The 26,940-nt window shown below is 46.0% G+C and overlaps 1 protein-coding gene across 1 annotated transcript in view; it reads right to left on the bottom strand.

The window, feature by feature from the left end:
* Positions 1 to 26,940, bottom strand: part of LOC147669145 (kyphoscoliosis peptidase-like) — a 128,982-nt gene that overhangs the window by 49,054 nt on the left and 52,988 nt on the right. Inside the window, exon 5 of the mRNA XM_086948195.1 lies at positions 8,244 to 8,434. Coding sequence (XP_086804321.1) covers positions 8,244 to 8,434 — 191 coding nt within the window. The remainder of the gene's footprint in view (positions 1 to 8,243; positions 8,435 to 26,940) is intronic.

Raw genomic sequence — 26,940 nt, 5'->3', positions numbered from 1 at the left:
GAGGGTGAGGGGTTGAGGGTGAGGGGTTGAGGGTGAGTGAGTGAGGGTGAGTGAGGGTGAGGGGTTGAGGGTGAGTGAGGGTGAGGGGTTGAGGGGGAGGGGTTGAGGGTGAGTGAGGGTGAGGGGTTGAGGGTGAGGGTGAGTGAGGGTGAGTGGGTTTCTGAGCTGCAAGACGTACCATCAAGCTCAGCAGTAAGACCTTACAGAAAAAAAGGTTTTCCCTGCCAAATTGCAAACACATGATCGGCCATGCTACAGTATAAAACTGCACTAAATACTTTTAAATATACACATGATTAAACAAAGGTGTGTCCAAAAACATCCTTCAATCACAAACGAGGTAATGGATATAAAGATGTACCTATATTTTATGCTAGAGGGGCGTGATATTTCAATCACCCTCTGAAGTCATAAAAGTTTCAAAGAAATTTGAAAAACATGGAATCCAAATTCAGATTGTTCCTCACGTAGAGAACACAAGGTTGAAATTCCACTTGCGAAATATATAGGACGTGAGCGAGCTGATAATATCTGACAATATAATTTCTCAACCTCTGTAAACAACAGTATACAGGTAGATCTAGAATGAGGCAGCAGAGAGGCCCGCGGCCAGGATGATTAATTATACACTCATGCTCAGCCGTTCCCTTGGTATCCGGTTTTCTGCTTACAGTAGATAACACAGGTGTCATTTCCAATAAATGTTCTCCTATTTACTTCAAGCACAAGAATAAAAAAAAAATCACAACGCGCCTCAAATGAGGCGTCACAGATATGCACACATTAAACAGGTTTGCATCATTCAAAAATCTAACTCTTGCATACAACCCTCTTCAAACCCTAGGGTGGTGAACGAGATCCCCTGCTAACCTAAACCAGTCAGAAATCTGGCTGCTTTTATTTTTGGAAAAATGCTCATTCACTAAAGTGCGAAGAAGGCAGTGGGAAGGGGAAAAGCATCATGGCGGTCGCAGGCTGTAAACATGGGCACGGTGGACACAAAACATTCCAGAGCCTGGCAGGCGCACTCGCTTTTGTAAAATGCTTACCGGATTAGGAGAAAGTTTGGGATAAGCGCTGCTGAGGAGGGGCATACCCAATTGCAGTTCACCCACCAAAAGGTGTTTAACTTCAGGCGAGTTCTTCTGAATTGGGTGGAGATGTTATTCCAAATTGTTGAATATAGGGAACACGTCAGAACGTGGCAAGATATTTCTGAATGTGCCTGTAGTGGAAGTTCTTTTTCCTCCAAGTCCCAGTCCATGGTGGAATGTGGTTGAAAAAAAGCGAAAGAGAAAGCAGGGTAACCTGACCCAGGAGGGGGGAGGAGGGAGGAGAAATGCGTCTCGGCCGGAGCAGGGGGCGGAGCAGGTAGAGCGGGCTTTAGCACGGCGTCAGTGTTGGCATTGATGGGGGGTAGGGGGGAAGTGGGGATTTAAAAAAAAATAAACAAACAAGACGGAGGGAAGAGAGGGGAGGGGGGAGGAGAAATGCGACACGGCGGGAAGGGGAGGGGGCGGAGCGGGTAAAACAAGACGGACGTGCACGTGCTTTTAAGCTCAATGCGCATGCGCATTGAGCTTAAAAGTCACGGGCACTGCAAGGAATCGCCACGATTCCTTGCAGTGGATAAAGAGTGGATAAGCCCCCATAGTCTCGCTTGCTCGATGCGCATGCGCATCGACAGGCGAGACCTAAAAACAATTCCAAATATTGCTAATATTGTTGACACTCACGACCTTGTCGCTCTCCAATAAATAATAATTACTTACCGATTTACAGCCCTCACTTTGTTTTTGTGCCTGCCTTCATTGAGACTTTTCGACTCGATATACAGGAGATTTCTTTGAATTTCTGCCCTCCTGGCAGACAAGGGCCAGTGCTTGTGGTCAGTTATGGACAACAGGTAAGGAATTACAGGGCACATTTATAAACACTTGCACCGCAGAAAGTCATGCAAAGTTAAGCAAAGCAGTACAAAGTTGACTTTCTAGTCCAAAACTTTTTTTGTGCTGCAAAGTAGTCCTAAACGCAATGTCAATGTCGCTCGATGCTACTTTGCGCCAAGGGGGGGCCCCCTGGGTGGTAGACATGTTACAGTCAAAGTGTGAAATCCTGGTATTGTATAGAATGCCTGATGGATTTCGGCAAACTTTAAAAGATAAGTTTTTGGTGAAAATGTTACATACTTTTCCTAGGCATTCTATACAATTCCTGGGCATTATACAGAATGACCAGTACCATTTACGCAAAGTGTTAAAAGGGCACAAGATGAGATTCCTAGGCATTCGGCAAAGTGTGAAATCCCGGTAATGTATAGAATGCCTGATGGTTTAGAGGCAAACTAGGATATATACGTTTTTTGTGAAAATGTTACATACTTTTCCTAGGCATTCTATACAATTCCTAGGCATTATACAGAATGACCAGTACCATTTACGCAAAGTGTTAAAAGGGCACAAGATGAGAAGCCTTTATTCATTGATATGCATTTGAAACTGAAAGAACAAAACTACGAAATAAAGCACAGGATATTCTTACTGGAAAACAATGAAAGCAGAACTGAGATTGAAGTGCTTGTTACACTAAGAAAAGCCGGATCAGGTGTATGATATACTTTGTAGGCAGACAATCCGGCAAAGTATACAATGCCTAGGCAATGTATAAAATATCAATCATTTCATACTTTGACGTTCGATTTTCAGGCATTCTATACATTACCTAACCCTTCTGTAGAATGCCGGATTTCACACATTGCCGGGCGGGAATAAAATGGCGGGATTAGGCGTATAATATACTTTGGCGGCAGACAATCCGGCAAAGTATACAATGCCTAGGCAATGTATAAAATATCAATCATTTCATACTTTGACGTTTGATTTTCAGGCATTTTCAGGCATTCTATACATTACCTAGGCATTCTATAGAATGCAGGATTTCACACTTTGACTGTAACAGACAGGCTCTCCCACGCTACCCCCAATAGTTTTTTATCTAAAGCCCTATCTGGTCACCTGCGGAGTAAGGCAGGGCTCTGTGCTTGCTCCCACCTTATTCCTACTTTTTATAAATCAAGTAGTGCAGTATCTGGAAGACACCGCCACAGATGCCCCAGTTCTAGGAGGTAGAAAATTTCCTCTGCTTATTTTCGCAGACAACACGTTGATTCTGGCAAAAACCCAGATGGGGTTACAGTCTGCCATAAATAAGTTCATGGATTTCCGTAAAACTAATGATTTAGAGATTAATGTCTCAAAAACAAAATTCATGGTGTCAACAAAAAATAAGCCACAACGTAGCCATGTCAGTATGAATGGCATTGACCTTGAACAGGTGAATGTCATGACTTATCTGGGAGTGGTTTTAGATTATAGGTTGCGGTGGAAGCCACAGATCAAAGCCTTATGTCTGAAATCTACCCGTTTAACGGGGTGTTTGGTTAAGGAGCAACGTTGCTCACACACCAAAAGGATTTTACCAGCAATAAAAATATACAACGCAAAAATTAGATCCGCAATTCTTTATGGTGCAGATCTATGGGGTTATGTGGACCTTACACCTCTGGACAAAATTCAAAACAAGTTTTTGCGGAGTTTGGTTAGTCTCCCACAATCTACCCCGATATTACCGCTTCTTTTGGATATGGGCTGCCATTCTATTAAAGATCTAGCATGTTATAGGATGGTAGCTTTGTGGCGACGCATTTGGACCACGCCAGAATTGATCTTATTTGCTAATGAAATCTTGGATCTAAGATCAATTATGGGGTCTGGTAACCTCCCGTGATTCCGGGTAGTGAAGTCCACACTACAAAACATGGGCTTAAGTTTGCATCCGGGAAACAATGGGGCATATTATCAAGGGGGTTTATCTCCGCTTTTTTGGCTTTAAAAGCCAAGAAAGCGGAGATAAAATTATCTCCCTATTACCTAGCTATCGCTAACACCAGTTAGCGACAGCTAGTAGGAGATAGCTACCATCTTGGGCCCCACTTTGCATGTCAGTGATATTTATCACTAATGACATGCAAAGTAGGCGTGCCAAGATGTTAGCGACTGAAAACAGTCGCTAACATCGCTATCTCCTATTACCAACTTTTGGAGATATTCGCGCTAAGCGCGAATATCTCCAAAAGCTAACACCTGCCCTGAGCAGTTCTTAGCCATGTTATCCAATGGGAGGTGGATAACATGGCTAAGAGCATTAGCTCGGTAATGCATGAATATCTCTGACTTTTCAGCAATATTCATGCATTGCGGCGATTTTTATCGCATTTGCGATAAACCTTGGTAATACCAAGGTTTATTTGCGGTAAAAATCGCCGCAGCTCAGCAGTAAATTTTTGTCTCTAACCAAGCAATAGCGATAATTATCGCTATTGCTTGGTAATATGCCCCAATGTTTTTCCGTCAAAACAAGAATTTAAACTATTGTATTGGGCGACTGTAAAAGAACAACTTGTCAAGTCATCACAATCTGCAACCCTGACTGGATTGTTCCTGAGCCATAAGGTAGATTTCTGTCTAGAGCCCTACTGGGATAACATTACTAAAGGTTTGGATAGAAAACCTCTACCATCAGTTTAGGATAGGCTCATTACCAGTTAGGTCATATACACACAAATGGCGTGGATATCAAACAGAGTATTGCCCTTGGTGTAACGATCAAAAAGAATCTATAGGCCATGTTTTTTTCGCCTGTCCAGCATACATAGCTCCCCGCCAAAAATGGCTTAAACCCATTTGCAAAAGGATAAAGACAAGGGGGTGCATGGAGGCACTCTGGACTTTAAGATTCAATACCTCTGAATGCTTGTCCATAGGAGTGGCAACATTTTTAGGATGGGTATGGGTTATCAGAGCTAGGCATCTGTCAGTCACATAACTGGACGATATTTTTTTACCTTTCATATGAATGAATTTCTGTACGTCTTTATAGTATATTTAATCAAGTTTTAATGTTTAAAAAGCGCAATGTACAAGAAGTGACCATAGAAAAAGGAGACTGGGTGAGGGTAAAGGTGGCAACGATGAAAAGAAAGGGTGAAAGTAAGTTCACGCCACCACTCAAGGTCATTGAACCTTATGCCCGGTCAGCATTGCTAAGCGATGGCAAGATATGGTCACAAGATCGTATGGCCAAATGTAACAAGATCCTTAACTGGGAAGTGGATTCTGATGGAGCTATGGACCAGGGAGAAGAAATGCAAGGACCAGGAAATGGAAGGAGAGAAGAAGAGCAGAGGGAAGTGAATGCTAAGGACAAAGCATGGGAAGAAGGAGATAGAGGGACAAATAAAGAGACTAATCGGAAGGAAAGCAGGAAGGAGATGAGCAAGAAGAGCGGAGAGTCAGAGCAAGGAAGAAATGCAGAAAATGAAGAGCAGAAGGCCGTCAGGGAAGTGAACAGTGGAGAGAGAGAGAAGGAAGTGGTGAGAACCAGAGCTGGCAGAGTTGTAAGGGCTCCGAAGAAGTTTGAGGACTTTACGATGAGCTGAGCATCAAGTAAGACTGTTTTGTTATACAGGTATTTCAACTGTTGAGGACACTAAAGGGGGGAGATATGTGGTGACGGTCTAGTTGGCGGGTAGGTGGAGACCGGAACCGGAAGGGCGGCCATTTTAGATAGCAGCCGGACCCGAGTCAGAACAGGAGTGTGTCCCGGCGCTCCGGGGGAATAAACGAAGTTATCAACTTACTGAGGTTGTGTGTGCATTATTTAAAGGTGGAAGAGCATTCTTACACCTAGTTCCTGCTTATCTATCTTATGCAACTAACAACAATTGACAAAGCCAATAGCCTTGACTTGTTGTAGGTATGATGTTTCTTGTATCATATATCTGGATGCAATGACAAAAACAACAAAATACCAGTCGGGCGGCACACTATGCTAAGAACAAACTTTTAGTTTACGTATTTTTAAGCCACGCCCTTAATTACATGGGCCACGCCCCCTTGTGAGACCCCCAGTTTTATCTCCCACTTAAAGCCCTGCAATGGGACCATGTGAGCATCATGGAGTGAAGGAGGAGGCACCCACAGCTGCCCAACACTACCTCTCTTTTTAACAAACTAAAGCATCATTTCTGGGCACACATTGGGCTGCAGGCTTCGATAAGCAGCTACTGGCCCTTTCGAAAAACCTTCCTTCTTCTACGCCATAAGTGGCAAAAAAATGAGTCGCCTTGCCGTTATTAGTCGCTAGATGGCAGCATGCGAGTGTGTTTAGTTTTGTTCCTTTCTCAATACAGCATGTTGTAAATCATGCACAACTCCTGCCACTGGTTTGCACTTTTCAAAACAGTAATAATTAATAAATACAAGTTTGAATACCATCGGTGTGGGAAATCTCGGTCTTTTAACTTCTCTCATTTTTGACGAATCTGTCTTAGAGGAGTCTTAGCGAAGCGACAATTGAGACGAACTGGACTTCATTCAATTCAGTGCCAGCCTCCCCTCTCCTTGATGTATGCTCTCTTCTGAACATGGCGTTATTCATCCATTACTGACTCGTTCATTATGTATTATATTTTATCTCTGTACCTTGTACCATATTCCACGTTGTAAAAAACAATTCCAAATATTGCTAATATTGTTGACACTCACGACCTTGTCGCTCTCCAATAAATAATAATTACTTACCGATTTACAGCCCTCACTTTGTTTTTGTGCCTGCCTTCATTGAGACTTTTCAACTCGATATACAGGAGATTTCTTTGAATCTCTGCCCTCCTGGCAGCAGGGGCGGCTCTAGGTCGTTGGTGGCCCTGGGCAGGGAGCGTAGGTAGGGGGTCCCGGAAGAGGGGGTTTGGGCGGGGTGGAGCGCGGAGGCCAGTGAAGAGGGGGGTCAGGGTGTTTGGAAGTGGAATAGAGCCAAAGGCCACCAAATCCCTGCCAGGGGCCGCCACACAAATATGTATCCATTCTCAGAGGATTATTATATTAAGGATATTTATTGATGTGGTGGCCCCTAGGGTCTGGTGGCCCTGTGCAGGTGCACAGCTTGCACATGCCTAAGGCCGCCCCTGCTGGCAGAAAAGGGCCAGTGCTTGTGGTCAGTTATGGACAACAGGTAAGGAATTATGGGGCACATTTGTAAGCACTTGCACCGCAGGAACTCATGAAAAGTTAAGCAAAGCAGGACAACGTTCACTTTCTAGTCCAAAACTTTTTTTTGTGCTGCAAAGTAGTCCTAAACGCAATGTCAATGTCGCTTGATGCTATTTTGTGCCAAGTGGGTGTCCCCTGGGTGGTAGACGGGCTCTCCCACGCTACCCCCAATCATTTTTCATCCAAAGCCCTATTTACTAAATTTGACTGAGAGGGCTTTGCCAATAAAATAACGCCTTCATGGGTCAAGAGTTAGCAAGGAGAAAAGTTTGTATTTCTCTTAGATTTTACCACACTGAATGTGTGCCGCACTGTGTAGCCAGCAACCAATTTGTGAAACATTTTGAAGTTAGTCTAAGTATAAGATTTTGTAATGGAATGAGGCCCTTTCAATACAATGCCTAAGTTAGACATCACACACAAACCTTTTCATCATAGTGCAAAGCTGTGTGTGCGGTTCTTTGCAGTCTGTTTGTTCACCAGGTCTGGGGAAGCCAGCCGCAGCACCTCATCTTAGTAGATTTGACTCTGTGATTCTTTCTCCTCATAACACAGTGCAGCCCATCATCTTCGGGGACTACATTTCTCCCTAAGAGTACCTGGCTCTGCACTAGTGCTCACCTGCGACTGTAATTAATGGAGTGTGTGGCCCACAGGATGTTTCACTCAAGTCAAGTCAAAATAAGCTTTATTCGAATTCACAACGTGAATCATAAAAGCTACATATTACATCCACAACAAAATTGAAAAACCAGTATAAAAGTTCAAACTGATTAAAAAAGCTATTTTTTTTACTCACTTTTTGTAATATAGTACCATACATGAAATCTGGAAATTCAAAGATGTGAATGTGTTGGTGGACTGGTTTGCATCACCAATGGAACGCTTGGCACAGAAACTTGCGGTGAGCATCAGGTGACGAGTTAGATTTTCGAATGCCAGGTAATTGAGTACCAATAAATTGGGTAATAGTAACATCTGTTATGTATAGCTTTGAAACCGATTGCATGAATAAAAGGACATTTAAGAGGAATTGGCTTCAAATATATTGTATCAGAAATGAACTAAGAATGCCCCTGCATTTCTTGGAAACAAGAGGGGAGCCATGTTTAGGTTTTCTGCTGTCATATTCACCTGTCCTCACGAGGGAAGTCTCCGGAGAAAGGATGTAAAGATGAAGCTTGAAAAATTCGGATGTTTTAAAGGCTCTTTGCTCAAACTCTTGGAAGGACACCAGGGGCTGCAGCAGCTGCCATTCTGGGTCATCGGGCCAGTGGGTCTCAATGAACTCTAGAGGGTCGGTCAGGAAGAAGAAACCATCATATCTGCAACAGGGAAAAATCAAAGCATTTTAACATTATTATTTGTCCAGACTGCGTATTATTACTAACTCCTGATGCAAAAGGCGCAAACCACGAGGTGCATGGACCATCCGCACATGCAGCCCATCAAGGCCATGCGGCTACTTTTAGAGCGGGAGGATGCAGGATGAAGTTGTAAAAAGGTACCTTAATGATGAGGCTGAATGATACTTAAAAACACATCTTTGTACCATTGGCTGTTACAATCTACATATATCCATACAAAGCATACTAATGCATGCACTGATTCTACACCTACCCTTATTTTAGCTGTGGAAGAAGTAGGCGAGCCTAGTGCCTCCCCCTGCCCACTGCTTGATTCCTCATGACTTATCCCCTTTACCAATTTCCTTGATAACTGCTCCTTTACCAGACTTACAAATCCCACTTCTTGCTTATTAACTACCAGCCCCTCCACATCCTGGGAATGTTATCCATTCAAACTACACAAAAATCTGGTGGTCCACACAAATATAGAAAAGAAAGAGAGACAGCCCAAGTCAAGCATATACCTTATAATGTTAGTTAGGGTACCGAAAAGAAGACCTCCCACACACAGTGGTGAAGTCCGAGGCACCGACGGAGAGGGAGGGGCCTCATACACCTGAGTGTTCACCGGGTGAGGTGAGGCCAATACCACATATAGGACAGGTGCGCCAAATTCACCATGCCTGTATGGAGGTAATATCAGAATTATCTATACTAATATAATAAAGAGAGAGCCCAAACCTTTGAGGCGGGTAATCTCAGGAACCACAGCACCAATCACAACACCCAATACAGCGTTGGAAAGGGCAGTTGCAGCAGAAGGACATTGGCTATGCAGACGCCCACCATATACATATACATATAGCCCTTTGCAGAAGGTGTGGAATCGACCCATCTGTGACTGAGACTGAATATCATCTCCAAATGTCTGAGCCTCACAGTGAGTGAGACGTGAGGTCTCCACTCACTGTATTAAGTTAGTGCATTTTCCACACAATGCCAGTCCACTAGAGGTAGAGAATCATGGCTGTCTGCTTGGATGTCCAAAACCTATTTTTTCTCCATCCACTCTTACTACAAAATGCACTTTATAGGCAAACTTAAAGTTTTCAACGAGTAGCAAAAGAATGCGAGTAACATTAATTCATGTTTTGACTGACTTTACATTCCTACAGAAAATACCAACTATACTGGTGTTAAGGCCAAATGATTTAGAACAAATTACCCTCCACTGCCAATGGAGCCATCCCCTAAACCTTAGTAAAGTCTTGGATACACAGTCTTTCATGCATGCAACCAAGAAAACGCTACAGAAACATGACCATTATGTGGTTCTCCGGAAAGCATATTGCGAGTGTTGAGCAGTTTTTAACTTTTTTAGTAAATCTGTTATCAAGCCGACGACACCCAGCTGATCGCCGACAACACCCAGCTGATCCTCTCCCCCACGAACCCAACATCACCAAACACAATGTCTAAGAACGGTTGAAAGCCTTCGCCACTTGGATGAAGAACAGCTGCCTGAAACTCAACTCAGAAAAGACAGAAGTCCTCATCCTTGGCTCCACCCCCTCCACATGGAACGACTTCTGGTGGCCCTCGAACCTTAGAAATCCTCCCACCCGACGGACCACGCATAAAACCTCAGCATCATACTAGACTCATCGCTCACAATGAACCACCAGATCAATGCCATATCATCAACCTGCTTCAACACCCTCTGCATGTTTCAAAAGACTTTCAGATGGATCCCAACAAATCCAGAAAAACGGTCACACATGCACTCATCAGCAGCAGACTGGACTACGGTAACGCTCTCTACGCCAAAATCAACAAGAAACTCCTTTGCAAACTCCAGACTCTCCAGACCGCCGCAGCCAGATTGATCTTCGACATTCCCTGTTGCAGTCACATCACGCAAAACCTCCATGATCTCCACTGGCTTCCAATTGAAAGAAGAATAACCTTGCCCACCCATTCAAGGCCATTCACAACACCAGACCCACATACCTGATCAGCAGCCCATCCTTCCACACACCCAAAAGACGCCTCAGATCAGCCCAGCTCTCTCTGGCCACCGTCCACACATCAACAAGAATGGGAGGAAAGTCCTTTTCCTACCTCACAGCCAAAGTCTGGAACACCCTCCCCGTCCACTTCCAGCATTCTTCCACATTGCCCTAGTTCAAGAAGGACAACAAGACCTGGCTTTTGGTCTGACCCTAGCACTGAACGGAGCCCTCCTCTTCTCCCACAGCACCTTGAGACCCTCACGGGTGAGTAGTTGCGCTTTACCAACCCTGATTGATTAATTGATTGATTGACCAAGCAGACTCACTCTCTGCATCCTGAACCCTAGAGTCTAGGGAAAACCGATGATTGACCCATGGTGATTCTTATAAAGGACTTAGACATTTGACACGGATGACAGGTGGATATGATGTCTTATATGTAGACCTAAAGCTACAGTTCATTGTGCAACGATAGATTACTAAAAAGATAATCACACAGAAGAACTCCTCAGCAGACATTGTAACACACTGGGCTAGGGAATGAGATCAAATCTGACATTGTGGAATATGATCAAAAATTAGATTTGTTCTGACATTGTGGAAAGAGTCAAATAAACAGCAGAAGAGTGAAGCTAGAAAGTCAAAGGCTTTCAACAGGGATCACTCATGTTTATTAAAAAGAGCCCTCACTCACCAACTTAGTTGGTGACATGCTTCATCATTGGGCCCCCACCAGAGAGGCCGAGTGCCACTACGGTGTGCTACAACGCCTGATTACAGCGGAGTGGGGTTTTTTGGGTGACAGTGCTGGTGCATAAAGTGAGATTAAAATGGTTTTACTGCTTCCTAAAGAAATTTTTATTAGGTTGAGAGTAAGGCCAGGTTAAAAATAGGTTTTGGATGCTACGGCTGAGTATATTGCTCAGGCACATCCAAAGTTAAGAAGTCGGGTCTACATGTTTCAGCCCCTTAATGCTAATTGCAAGGCTTTTGTCAGGACCGGAGACCATGGCGGTATGCACACACTAAGGCACACCCTAACCTATGGTCTCAGAATAGGACCGAGTTACTCATGGTTCCAAGGTTAATACCTTCCAGATTACTGAACGCTTTTTATGAACCTGTAAGAAAAAAAGGGAGGGGGAACATAGAAAACACAGCCATAAGACGTGACAGTACACATATAGTTGCATCCGGTTATCTGCCCTCAAGCTGAGCGATCCTTGTCATGCAGTCGCAGGTGCCCGTCAGTGATTAATGACGTGATTTCTTTAGGCTACAACCAAATGTGATTCAGTGGCTGTGGCTATGTCATGGCACTAAAAAGTATTGTGCCTATTTAAGTTAACAATTGATCAAAGTAAAATTTATACTTGATCGTGATTGAGTATGTGAAGTATACTCACCATGGCGCCAATGAAATCTCTAAGTGCCTGTTTTAAAGTCAAACAAGTCTTGCATGAGAACGCCATGATGCTACCTTGTGGGAAAGGCCGCATGTGTGGCCGTCTGATAAAAACAATAATGGAGAAAAAGCTTACATTTGTTGTGGCGAAGTTTTACTTCATGGGTCTCGGCGGGAGGCGGTGTCTAATAGTCACACGCTAGCGGGCACAGGGAGAAAGTAAAGAAAGTAAAGAAACACTACCATGTAACATGGCTACTAAATACCTTATGTTGTCGTGTTGGTTGAAGGTAATGTAAATTGTAAAAATGTAATGTAAATTGATACTTGTATAGCGCATTACTCACCCGCAAGGGTCTCAAGGCGCTTGTACGAATTCCGCTGTGGAACCCATCCTGGCTTTCCCTGTGAGGCGTCCACTCCTGGGCACCCCAAAGGTGGAGGCCAGGCATCCTTAGCGTTGTGGGGGCCGTTGTGGAGATTAAGCAAGCTTTTGCACAGAGTTGCAGACTCCATGATTGGATTAGGCACTGAGGCGAGAATTATCAGGTCCGTGGAATTTTGAGCCCAAGACCCGCCGAGGCAGGGAATTGAACCCTGGTCCCGGGCTAGACCTCTGCATCAGGGTCTGCCGCTCCATTCATTGAGCCACACTTCTCCACTTACTACTCCATAGTTCACTGCCCGCGTTGTGCCTAGGTTGTGCCCATGTCTGGGACTCTGATGGTAAAGCCGGGCCGTTAGTGAATCTATTTGTAACTGGCGCCGGTAGTGGTCAGATGTAGATATGACGCTATCACGTGAAAGCGTGCAGACGCCTACGCGTGCGTCGGAGAGCAGTGCACAGCTAATCTCATGAGCCTGTGTGCATGCATAGGAAGAAACAGGCGCATGCACACCCACAATGATGTCAGTTCATTCATTTGCTGAATGATGTGACAGAGGGTGCTTTTATTCGCTGCGGCGGGCTCTGATATAAAGAATCAGATTAGCGGTAGATTGTGTGGCTACTTGCAGGCGCATTACATTTGCTCTGAGCTGATAAATTGCTTTAGACATGACAAATAGCTAAGGAACATATATATTTTTTAGTATGCGCATTGTGTTTTTGCATGCTATGTAGCTGTGCCCGCACTCAATTCGAGGGCAACTTAAAGCAGGAGAGATAGCCTATTGTCCCCTCTGCTCGAGGTTTTTGCAGCAATCATATTATGGAAAATCATGCTGGCTGAGGCGGTCTGCTTCATCTTTTCAGTACTGAGCCCCACAGAATATTGTCATTCAGACCCTGTTTGTCGGTACCCAGACGGTATACCCAGCGTGGTTCTTTTTCAAAAAGGGCACCCTGTGTGTTTTTGCCCTGCTTCGGCTGTTCAATCACAGTCCAGTGAATGTCATTAGTGGTATGATTAAACTGAATAAAGAGTTCTGTTATCTTAGTCGTGTTTTTTTTGCAGCGGTATTGCTCCGATGTTCACATATCAGCTGCTTAATCTTCGTGGTGTTCATACCAAGGTACTTTAAGTCACATGGGCAAGTGATAAGGTATATCACGTTGCTTGAGTTGCAGTTCGTATGGGCTCTCTGGGTCTAGATTTTATTAGGCTCTAGAGCAAGTGTCTTTGTGGCAGAGGTAAGGTGACAGACACTACAAATGCCACAAGGAAAGTGGCCCACTACATTCAGTAAGGGGCCACATTTATGAGGCCTTGCGTCAGTTTTGCGCTTCTGATGTGTCACTTTTTGTAACGCATTGACGGTGTGAAACATGCCTCCTGTTGTGCACTATTCACAAAGTGACGCATCTAAGCAGATGCGTCACTTTGTAAACCCCTGCACTACATTATTTGTCAGGTATAATGTATGCAGGGGGCATTCCCCCGCAAAAAGCCTTGTAGAAGTGACTCTGTGAAATTTATGAAATTTCACTGCGTCACTTCTAGGACGCTGTTGCGTCAAAATCCTGCACCACCTCACAGCAGGGGTAAGACTGATGCAGGCCCTTTCACATGGGGATTGCCCCATGTGAAAGGATGCATTGCTGGCGTTGCGTAACATTTGTGACACACTCCAGCAATGCGCCACTTTTGCGCTTACAGATACGTCAGAAATACTGATGTATCTGTAACTCCTTGCGACATGATGCGTCATACATTAAATCTGACGCATCAGGTATGTCGCAAGGAGTGAGCACTGAGAAGTGACGCATCGCTGCTTTCACGCAGTGATGCGTCATTTCTCATAAATGAGGCCCCAGGCATTTAGTACTGAGGGACTGTTGTTAACCTTGGGTCTTTTTGGTTGGGTGTGCACCAGACAGTCTCTAATGCTTCTTGCTCTTTGAAAGGAAAAGAGTGGTGTCTCCCATTTCCTTTTGCCGGTTTCAATGATCTTCCAGTGTCTATTGATAGACTTCGTGATTGCATTTGAGGCTGTGCTATATTTAGTCACGCATGTCAACGGTGTCCTTTCTTCAGTCCTCGTGTTGTCTTCCAAGAGTACTTCACGGGGCTGGTTTCTTGCTCGTTTGTAACTCTTGTTAAGAATGTGTTCTGTATAACCACGGTTGCAAAGTTTTCTAGATAAATCCATAGCTTGGGAGCGGTAGTCCTCTGTGCTACTATAGTTCCTCCTTATCCTCAAATACTGTTCATATGGGAGGTTCTCACGGAGGTTTCTAGAGTGAAAGCTCGTAAAGGCTAAAAGATGATGCTTTGCCGTGGGCTTATAGTACGTTTTTGTTGTTAGTCTGCCTCCCTCCCTCTTGATGGTTACATCCAGAAAAAACATCTCCTTTGCATCATGGGTATGGGTGAACCTTAGATTCTCACCACATGTAGGACGTGAACGGATTGCCTTCATCCAAGATATATTTCTGTTCGAAATCGTACATGTACAAGCCTGCCACGCTTGGGGCAAAGGTGCTGCCCATGGAAGTGCCCGTGGTTTGTAGGAACAGTTTGCCCTCATACTCAAAAAAGTTCTTTTTTAGAGCTAAAGTGGCACATTCAATGATAAACTGTTATGGGGTATTATACTCCCATGGTGTCTCTGCAAGTGCCTTCTCTAGTACACTTATAGTCGCATCTTGTGGGATACTCGTGTAGAGACTTTCAATGTCCATTGAGAACAGTATAGTTGAGTCATCTTCTACAGAGGTATTCTACAAGATTGTTAGTAAGGACTTGGTATCTTTGATGTAGGTTGAGGTTTTTTGTATTAGTGGTTTTAAGAAAAAATCGCACAATTTAGACAGTGGTTCCAGCAAGAATCCGATTCCAGACACTATAGGGCGTCCTGGTGGCGGGATCTTGTTTGTATTTGTCTTTGGTAGAGTGTAGAATTAAGGGATGACACTGTCACCCATAGGGAGGAAATCTGCCTCGTGTGTAGAAATATAGCCATTTGCTTTGGCACAGTTCACAATGTTTGCCATTTCTAATTTGAGTGCAGGTGTGGGGTCAGTGGCTAGAGGGGTGTAGTTCCTCTTGTCATTCATGAGGCGTCGGCATTCTATATCATAATCTGCTTTGTCCATGATTACCAGACCACCCCCTTTATCTGCCGGCCTAATTACGATAGTGGCATTCTTCTGTAGGTTTTAGAGGCTGAGGAACTCATTCGCATTCAGGTTCTTAAATACATTTGGGTCTTCAAATTTCTCTCAATCATTAAAGACTGCTTGTTCGAAGGTCAAAATCTCTACTGGAGTCATGTGGGGTGGTGAGCAAAAGATGGATTTCGGTCTCTTACCGGTTTCTACAGTGGACAACTCACAATGGAGACGGAATTTGTCAAGACGTGCCGTTGGAACAAATCCCAATCCTTTCTCAAGTACGTTCTTCTCTGTGGGAGTGAGGGTTACCACTGACAACAAAAAGGCCCAGTGGGGAACAACACCTGCAGCCGGGCCAAGGAGCAGACAGCGGGACCAAGCAACCAGAGAGTCTGGTGACAAATCTATCCAAACTTACCCTCACTCCCACAGAGAAGAACGTACTTGAGAAAGGATTGGGATTCGTTCCAATGGCACGCCTTGACAAATGATGAAGCATGTCACCTACTAGGTTGGGAATAAGAGTGGAAGCTGCGACTTCCATTTCTCTCTTTTTGTTTATATATATTGTGGAAAGAGTGACAGCAGAAAATGCTCTGGTTGCACTGAAAGAGGAATTTGGCTCATGTCGTAAGATGAAACAAGCGGCAGCTAAAGGTTTTCATATTCAGCATTCTCACGAAGTTAAATGAGGACACTTCCTCCAGGGGACGCCAGCGTAGGTGCAGGTACAGCTAATAATAATAAGTTATCTCCAGGGATGGAAGTCTCCCTGGCAGATTTCCTGAGTCATTAATGGCACACCTCTGTGAAGCAAGAACAAAACACAGTATGTTTGCAGAGTCGCCATCATCATAAAAGCTTTATTCAGCACAGATTGCCTGAGCCAAAAAAGCACAAAATGTTACACTAAATTACTACAGTATTATTAAAAGTTCGATCTCTTAAAACAAAAATTCACACAGTGCCAGAGAAGTTAAAATAAAACATAAATCGTGGATAAAATAAAATTATGTGCTAACGTCAGGCATAAATATACCAGACAAATTAATGACTGTAAGGTTAAAATCCAGTTCTGATGACCATTTTTTACACATGACCATGAAGCCACCAATAAACAAAGCGACGAGCTATGTATAGTGCACTAACCCTTATCGAGTTTTCCGGTTTACTGAATCACCTAAGAAAACTCTAACACAGATTATCTGTAGGGAAACAGGGTAAACCTGTGGCATACTCTTGCGCCCCCTAATTCATACAAAAATTCAAAAACCTCCTGATGGTAAATTATTCTCTCTTGTACAAATAATGGTTTAAGAAACGATTACCTGGCATCACCCCTGCATGCTGCAGGGACTTACAGTTGCTCCCAATTCTCAATGGAAGCTTGTGCTGAGGTCGGTTTCCGCCCGCCGTACAAGCTCTGACAGAGAAATGGAAGTTTGCGACTGCACCATGTGCGGTCCCATTGAAATACGGTGTTTGGAGCCGCCAACCTATGGTCGGTCGGTTCCCACACCAAGACGGTGTCAGTCAAAGGCAACTCCAACCGACATCGTAATAGGGGCCCTAGTGTTGCTTTCACTCCTTTTGGAAGTTTCTGTTTTAATAAAATGGCATTTCAACCGGGAGGCATCTTCCATGTGATGCTCTTCATGTTTTTTTTATGGGAAGCTGAGAAATACATCATCAAAAAGACAGATCTACTGTCTAGTGATGAACATTGCACACATTTCACACAAACTCCAGTCGACCAACAACACCTTACATGGAAGACAAAGCCTTCAGCGCCCTACACGCTTAGCTACAAATGTCACAACATATAGTTTTGCATTAATGTCACAACAGTTCTATGTCAATGTGATAATATTGCTCATCAAGGAACTTGAGTCCTGATTATCTCACAACATGTCTTGAAAGTGCTATACACTGGACTGTGAAGTATCTGGCTTGCACAGTAGCTTATCTGCAACTCTTACAAAATGCAGTGCCTAGACATTTCTCTGCCCCCATTCTTTTCACATCCGCTTTACTGAAGAAGCTCCATTAACTAAACATTGCGGGCAGAAACGTTACTAATGCTCTCTGCATCATCTGCCACACAGTGTAATGCAAGAACCCATCATTCATAGAAGATTAGGAGATATCTCCCCTCCCCAGCTCTTTTTTGGTGAGACAGATGCTACTCCCGGTTCTCTTTTTCTATAGGACACTGATGTGAGGACATGCTTTTTAGGTCTCGCTGAGCCAGCGCATGCATTGCACGGAGAGACAATTAGTAGCTGAGCTTTCAAAGTGCTACTGGCTGGCCTAGAGCTTGCGTTCACACAAGCGTGCACACGCAAACCGCCAGCCTTCAGCACCAACTGTCTTTCCTCTCCCTTGCTCCCTGCCTGCGCCTCTCCCCTGCCACGTCTCGAGTTAATTTGGGCTTACAAGCGCTTTCACTTTTGCCGTCTTTTATCTTACAAGCGCTTTCACTTTTGTTGTCTTACACACAACCACACCCAACCACAACCACACCCAACCACAGCCACACACACACAACCACACACACAACCACACCCACAACCACACATACACACCACACACACACAACCACACCCACAAAAACACACACACAACCACACACACAACCACACACACACACACAACCACAACTACACCCACAGCCACACACACAATCACACACAACCACACACACCACATACACAACCACACACACAACCACACACAAACACAACCACACACACATACAACCACACACACACAACCACACACACATGACCACAACCACACACACAACCACAACCACACACACAACCTAACATACAACTACGACCACACACACACAACCATACACACAACTACAACCACACACAACCACACACAACCACACACACAACCACACACACAACCACACACACACAACCACACACACAACCACACACACAACCACACTCCCAACCACACACACAACCACAACCACGCACACCCACATACATGCAACCACACACAACCACACAACCAGACACACACAAACACACCCACACAACCACACACACACACACAACCACACACACAACCATACACACAACCACACACACACAACCACACACACAACCCCACACAACCACAACCACACACACCACACACACAAGCACAACCACACACACACAACCACACACACACAACCACACACACACACACAAAGCCACACACAAAACCACAAGGAAACACAACCACAAACACCCAACCACACACACACACACACAACCACACACATACAGCCACACCCACAACCACACACACACAACCACACCCACAACCACACACACAACCCCACAACCAACCATACACCCAACCACAACCACTCAACCACACACACAACCACACACAACCACAAACACACACAACCACACACACAACAACCACACAACCACACACACAACCACAACTACACACACCACCACACACACAACCATACACACACACAACCACACACAACCACCCACAACCACACACACAACCACACACACACAAACAACCACACACAACTACACACACAACCACACACACAACCACAACCACACACACAACCACACACAACCACACACACAACCACACCCACACACACACAACCACACACACAACCACACACAACCACACACACAACCACACACACAACCACACACACAATCACACACACAACCATACACACAACCACACACACACACAACCACACACACAACCCCACACAACCACAACCATACACACCACACACACACACAAGCACAACCACACACACAAAACCACACACACAAAACCACACACAACCACAAAGAAACACAACCACAAACACCCAACCACACACACACACAACCACACACATACAGCCACACCCACAACCACACACACACAACCACACCCACAACCACACACACAACCACACATAACAACACACACAACCATACATCCAACCACAACCACACAACCAAACAAACATAACCACACAGAACAACAAACACACACAACCAAACACACATCAACACACACAACAACCACACAACCACAAACACAACCACAACTACACACACCACAACCACACGCACAACCACACACACAAAAAACCACACACAACCACCTAAAACCACACACACAAACAACTACACACAACCACACACACACACAACCACACACACAACCACAACCAAACACACACAATCACACACATAACCACACACACACAACCACACACACAACCACACATACACACACAACCACACACACACACACACACACACACACACACACACACACACACAACCACAACCACAATACACACACAACCACACACACACACAACCACAACCACACACACAACCAACCACAACCAACCACACACACACACAACCACGTGGTGTGGCTCAATGGTTGGAGGGGCAGACCCTGATGCAGAGGTCTGGCCCGGGACCAGGGTTCAATTCCCGACGCGGCAGGGTCTTGGGCTCATTTGTCTGCGGACTCGATAATTCTCGCCTCGGCACCTACTCTAATCATGGGGTCCCACGCTGCAACTCTGGGCAATAGCTTGCTTAATCTCCACAACGGCCCCTACAACACTGGGATGCCTGGCTTCACCTTGGGGCATCTCACAGGGAGAGCCAGGAAGGGTTCCACAGCATTATACAGCACCGGGACGCCCCGGTGATGGGCAGCTGTGCGCTTTACAAGTATCCTACATAACCACAATAACACACACAACCACACCCAACTACACAACCACAACCACACACACAACCACACCCAACCACATAACCACACCCAAGCAAGCACACCCCGCCCTCGGCCACTCACTGCCTATCAGCCTCCTCTCAGCAAGGTAGCGCGTTAAGTTTCACTTTCACGTGATAATTTTTACTTTCATGTCCGCGTTTGCCGTGAAAGTGTTCACGTTTCTAGTTGTATTCAGCATTCACTCTTGTTTCCTATTGCTTGACAATCCAATCTCTACAATATTTAAGCAACCTACATGTATCCTGTCAACCATACCACTCCATGCAGTTTCTCCGATCCACATAGATATCAGTGGTACAGACAAAGGTATCCAGGTTTGTTATGCTTCCTTCAAGCAATAACCAGAATACTAACCTGCATTCGTGCCCCACTTAGTTTTAAACAGCAAACAGTTATTCTAATCAGTTTGTTTCACAGAGGTTGTGTCTTAGGAGAAGGGCAGTGGCACTCGCATGGCACTATATGCTAGTGAGTTCAAAAGAGTTGTTTAAAATAAAATGTTATGGAAAATCGACTCTTAAAAAATCTGATTCCACAAGAATCTGAGTCTCCACAACACCCTGTTTTTTGGCTGTCAGCTGTGAAAAGGCGACCAATATTGCCCGCATTTTTATTATTCTGTATCCTTGGTTCAGTTCTGGTGTGCTTTTTCAACTTGTTGCTAGTTTATTGCAAATCTTACCGTTACTAATTCAAATTGTGTTAGCTTTGGCTTATTTGAAATGGAAACTTTACCTCAATAAGTTGCTGGAACAAGCTGCAAGTCCGCTACGGAAGCCCATTCATTTGCTAATTAATTTCCACATAAGGTTGCAAGACCATAAAGTGGAGTTTTCAGGATTTTGAATAGTTTCTTGTTTGAAGATGTTACTCTCTCCTGCACACCCCGCTCCTGTACTAAAGTTACGAGTGACTTGGCACCCGCCTTTCAGAGGTTCTTGCATCCACCCAAGTCTGGCCCGGTACTGGTGCATCCCAGCCTGGCACACACTGGGTGATGGTCTCCGCACCTCCTTGTAGACCCCAGCTCACTACTTTTTGCAGTCTGTCACTCACCCCTTACCTCCCTGGCACTCACCCGTCACCCCTCAGGCCTGGCAGTCACTCCTCGCACCTGGCACTCACCCTTCTCCTTCTCTGGCACTCAGCATTGACTCTCCCTGACACTCAACTGGCACCTCCCTGACACTCACCCTCGACCCTCCTGGTACAAATACTTCCCTTCCCTGGCACATATCCTTCACCTCCCTGACACTCACCCATGTCCCTCCTGGCATTCACTACTCGCCCCCTGGGCACTCACCCTTCACCTCAATGGCACTAGCCGTTCATCCCCCTGGCCTGGCAGCTACCCTTCACCCCTTGCACTCACCCTTCCCCTCCCTGGCACTCACCTTTGACCCTCTGACTCTTACATCTCACCTCCATGGCACTCAACCTTCATCTCCCTGGCACTAGCCCTTCACCCCCCTGGCCCGGCAGCTTCCCCTCACCCCTGGCACTCATACTTCCCCTTCTCGGCACTCACCCTTCCCCTCCCTGGCACTCACCCTTGACCCTCCCGACTTTTACGTCTCATCTCTCTGGCACTCACCCTTCACCCCCATGGCCTGACATACACCCTTGTCCCTCCTGGCATTCACTCCTCACCTCCCTGCCACTCACCCATGACCCTCCTGGCACTAGCCCGGTTTCCCCCAAGAACAAAAAATAACAAGCATTGGCATAGCCAATAGGTCTCGCCTTTGGGACCTTAGAAGTGTTTAGCCATGCAACAGTTGATGTTGTTGCACCAAGGATATTGTGCTGCATAACTAAATACTTAGAAGGTCCCAAAGCGAGACCTAATGGCTATGCCAATGCTTGTTAGAGTGTTGCCCCCGACCAGCTGGAGTTTCTCAGTGAATCACCAGAGAGGATTTTCTCTTAAATAAAACTGGAAATTTGGCTATTATTCGTTGTCACTGAGTTTCTTGTTGAGCGAGGCTTCAGTTAGTTGTTTATCCACCAAGAAACAGCTTGTTGTTTATTACACTCTATAGGCAATGTGATTTAAATAACAAATCGTCAACACAAGCATGTTTTTTACTGCAAGGTCTACTGGTTATGTTCCACCATTATTGGAGGAGGCATGCAGTTGATACAAGATGAACTATTAAGCATTGCACATTGTAACTCAGAGAGCTGTCCAATAGCTAACTGCTAAATTTTGGTTGACTCCCAATTGGTCCATATCTGTCCAGGAGATAGCACATATGATGAGCCTCATGACAATATTAACCCTTAAATCACTATGCCATCTTCCACATAACAGCTGCCTGTGACGATCACACGGTTCACATAAGGAGGGTGAGTGTTCTCCCAGCTCAGGGAATGTAAAAAATGCACCTGGAAAACACAGCCTTAGAATCATTCACTCTCCTGTGCATAAGGCTGACTCTGTACATGAATATAGATCTCATGTCTGCTGCTACATGCAGTTGTGTTTGCTTTACATATTTGCCCCATTGTTGAAGGATTTACAATGCTACTTACGTTAAAATGTCTTAATTCATTACCTTTGTATGTAGTTGTTTACAAGGAATACAGATATATTTTATAGACAATATACATGTCCTTCTAAACATATTTTATCATTTCCTCATATTTAACCTACAAAAAAATGAATTCAGAGCCGGTTCATGCAGGAATATGCAACTACTGACAAAAGGAAATTAAAGAATTAAAAAAGAAAGATGGTATGTCTACACAGTAACTCATTCTGAGGGTCTCACCATTCAGAAGAGCACAAATATAGTTCATTTAACTGAGATCTGCCTGCAAACAGCTTTATGCACCTCTAAAACAAATCTGCTCCTTTGCTTTCCAATGTAAGATTAAAACATCCTTCTACGTTTACCATAATGGTTACTATTTTGAAATTGAAGAAGTATTAAGCCACAGAGAGGGTATTCTGTGGAAACAGATGTGGTCAGGGGATGCTGTACTTAGGTAAGTTCAAGTTCAAGTTCGGGCATTTGTATAGCGCACTGCTCACCCAGAGGGTCTCAAGGCGCTTGGGGAAGGGGTTCATTATTTGTTGAATAGCCAGGTTTTAAGTTCTTTTCTGAAGGAGATGTGGTTTTGAGTAAGTCGGAGGTGAGTGGGGAGTGAGTTTCAGGTCTTGGCAGCAAGGAAGGAGAAGGATCTGCCACCCATGGTGGATTTTCGGATGCGCGGGACAGAGGCGAGGGCTTGATTGGATGATCTTAGTTGTCGGGTGGGTTTGTAGAAGGACAGTCGAGTGTTGAGGCATTCGGGTCCTAGATTGTAAAGGGCCTTGTGTGCGTGGGTGAGAAGGCGGAATGTAATTCTTTTGTTGACGGGAAGCCAGTGGAGGTCTTTTAGGTGTCCGGTGATGTGGTCTTGGTGAGGAATGTCTAATATGTGTCTCGCTGATCCGTTTTGGATGCGTTGTAGTTTTTTCTGTAGTTTTGCTGTGATTCCGGCGTATAGTGTGTTACCATAATCCAGTTGACTGGTGACCAGTGCATGGGTGACAGTCTTTCTTGTCTCGAGGGGGATCCAGCGGAAGATCTTTTTGAGAATGCGAAGTACGTTGAAGCAGGAGGATGAGACTGCGTTGACTTGTCTGGACATCGAGAGAGATGAGTCTAGGATAAAGCCAAGGTTACGTGCATGGTCTGTGGGTGTGGGTGATGTGCCCAGGGCGGAAGGCCACCAAGAGTCGTCCCAGGCAGAGGGGGAAGATCCTAGGATGAGCACTTCTGTTTTGTCTGAGTTGAGTTTTAGGCGGCTATGTTTCATCCATTCGGCTACTTCTTTCATGCCTTCGTGGAGATTGTTCTTGGCGGTGTTAGGGTCTTTGGTGAGGGAAAAGATAAGTTGGGTGTCGTCGGCGTAGGAGATGATGTTAAGGTTGTGATGACGCGCGATGGAGGCGAGTGGACTCATGTAAACGTTGAAGAGGGTGGGACTGAGTGAAGATCCTTGTGGTACGCCACAGATGACTTCAGTAGCCTCAGAGTTGAATGGGGGAAGTCGGACTCTTTGAGTTCTCCCAGCGAGGAATGAGGTGATCCAGTCCAAGGCTTTTCCTTGTATGCTGATGCTGCTGAGGCGTTGTATAAGGGTGCTGTGGCAGACTGTGTCGAAAGCGGCGGAGAGGTCGAGTAGAATGAGGGCCACTGTTTCACCGTTGTCCAGTAGTGTTCGGATGTCGTCAGTCGCTGCAATGAGGGCGGTTTCGGTGCTGTGTTTGGCTCGAAACCCGGATTGAGATGGATCGAGGGAGTTGTTGGATTCAAGGAAGGCGGCAAGCTGGTTGTTGACGGCTTTCTCGATGACTTTGGCCGGGAATGGGAGGAGGGATATGGGTCGGTAGTTTTTGAGATCCGAGGGGTCTGCTGTCGGTTTCTTCAGGAGGGCGCTGAGTTCGGCGTGTTTCCAGCTTTCTGGAAAGGTGGCAGAGTTGAACGAGCAGTTGATGACATCTCGGAGATGGGGTGCGATGATGGAGTCCGCTTTGTTGAAGATGTGGTGGGGGCAGGGGTCGGTAGGCGAGCCAGAGTGGATGGAGTTCATTAGGCGGATGGTGTCTTCAGTGGTGATTGGGTTCCAGGCGCTAAGGTTGTTAGATGGCGGAGCAGGATTTGAGGGTGGTGGGGAGGGTTGAGTGCTGGGAGTGTTCTTGAAGCTGTTGTGAATGTCGGCAATTTTGTTGTAGAAGAAGGAGGATAACGTATCGCAGAGGTCTTGGGAGGGAGTGATGTCGTTAGATGCTGCGGTGGGGTTGGTGAATTCTTTGACGATGTTGAAGAGTTCCTTGCTGTTGTGATTGTTGTTGTCGAGACGATCCTTGAGTGCAGATTTCTTGGCGGATCGAATCAGTTGGTGGTGTTTACGGGTGGCTGCTTTGAGGGTGTACATGTCGTCGGTGGTTGGGTTTTTTCTCCATGTTTTCTCCAGGGCGCGGCATAGCTTCTTGGATTTTTTAAGGTCATCATTGAACCAGGGGGCCTTTTTGCTGGTTGATTTGATCTGGTGCTTTTTCAAGGGCGCTAATTCGTCAGCACAGAGGGCGATCCATTGCTTGAGGTTGGTGGCCGCTTGGTTTGGGTCCGATGAGAGGGTAGGAGGGTTTTGGTTGAGTGAAGTGAGGAGTTGTTCGGGGGTGATTTTGTTCCAGTTTCTTCGAGGGATAGGTTGTGGGCGGTTGTGGGTCAGGGTGGTTTTGTAGCTGAAGTGGACACAGCTGTGGTCCACCCAGTGGAGAGCTGTGGTGCGATCGAAGGAGATGTGCTTGCTGGAGGTGAAGATGGGGTTCAGCGTGTGTCCGGCTACATGGGTGGGGGTGTCAACAAGTTGTTTGAGTCCAAGATCGGCCAGGTTGTCCAGAAGGGTGGTGGTGTTGCTGTCGTGTTTGTTTTCAAGGTGGTAGTTGAAGTTTCCTAAAAGAATGTAGTTCGCGAGGGCATGTGGGCTGACGAAGTCCGTGATGTCATCGCTGAATTGAGTGCGGGTACCTGGAGGCCTGTAGATGAGGGTGGAGAAGTGTGGCTCAACGGTTAGAGGCGGCAGACCCGGAGGCAGTGGTCGGTCCGGGACCAGGGTTCAATTCCCGAAGCGGCCGGGTGCAGGACCAATGGCAGCGAGCCCGATAAATCTCACCTCGGTGCCACTCTAACCATGGGGTCCTCCGCTGCAACTCTGGGCAATAGCTTGCTTAGTCTCCACTCCGGCCCCATCACCGCCGGGGATGCCTGGCTGCACCTTGGGGATGCCCAGTAAAGGGACCATCTCACAGGGAAAGCCAGGACGGGTTCCCCAGTGGTACAGCGCTGGGACGCCCCAGGGTAACCACGCGCTCTATAAATCCATCATTCATTCATTCATTCTAAGTGTGGTCCTAGGGTCGGTGTGGATCTGAAAGTGGAGATGTTCGGCGGTTGCAAGATTATCGTCGGAGCTGGTCGTGATTTTGATGGTGTTCTTATGAATGATGGCGATGCCACCTCCTGTTTGATTGGTGCGGTCTTTACGGGTAATCTTGTAAGCATCCGGTATGGCTATGGAGATGTCGGGTGCTGTTGATGTGTTCATCCAAGTTTCTGTAAGGAAGGCAATGTCCGGTGATGCAGTGTCGAGTAGGTCCCAGAGTTCCGTGGCGTGTCTGTGGACCGAACGGGTGTTAAGCAGGATGCACTTCATGCGGTTAGAGTCGGAGCTGTGCATGGAGGAAGGGGATTTGGTGAGGGTTCTGAAGCAGTTGAACTTGCAGGAGAGGCAGGCGAATGGGCCGTGAGTATGTCCTGGGGTGGCATTGCAACATTGTGATGCGCGTCCGGGGTTGAGGGCGAGGAGAGTTGCGGCATCATATGTGATTCTAGTGGGCTGGATGCTGCGGGGACCAGGGGGACAGGCGCTGGGCGCGGTCCAGGCGCGGACGGGCGTAGGCGGGCTTACCTTTGGCGCACCTTCGGCACGGCCGCAGCGCGTGGACGCTGCACGTAGGTCCATCTGTCTTAAATGGATAGTGGAAGGGGGCGGAGCGTGGGAGGGTCAGCTGGGAGGCGGGATCTAGGTGCAGGGAGGGTCTGGGACGGGCCAAGGGATCACAACAAAATGGCTGTAAAGTCAACAAATGCTCCAACAACAAGAGCTCAATGAATAAGGAAGCGCTATGGGGGAAATATTCTATCATGGCTGCAGT

Source organism: Lissotriton vulgaris, unplaced genomic scaffold, assembly GCF_964263255.1.
Source record: "Lissotriton vulgaris unplaced genomic scaffold, aLisVul1.2 SCAFFOLD_3715, whole genome shotgun sequence".
Classification (NCBI taxonomy): domain Eukaryota; kingdom Metazoa; phylum Chordata; class Amphibia; order Caudata; family Salamandridae; genus Lissotriton; species Lissotriton vulgaris.
This window is presented reverse-complemented; position numbering and strand designations above follow the sequence as displayed.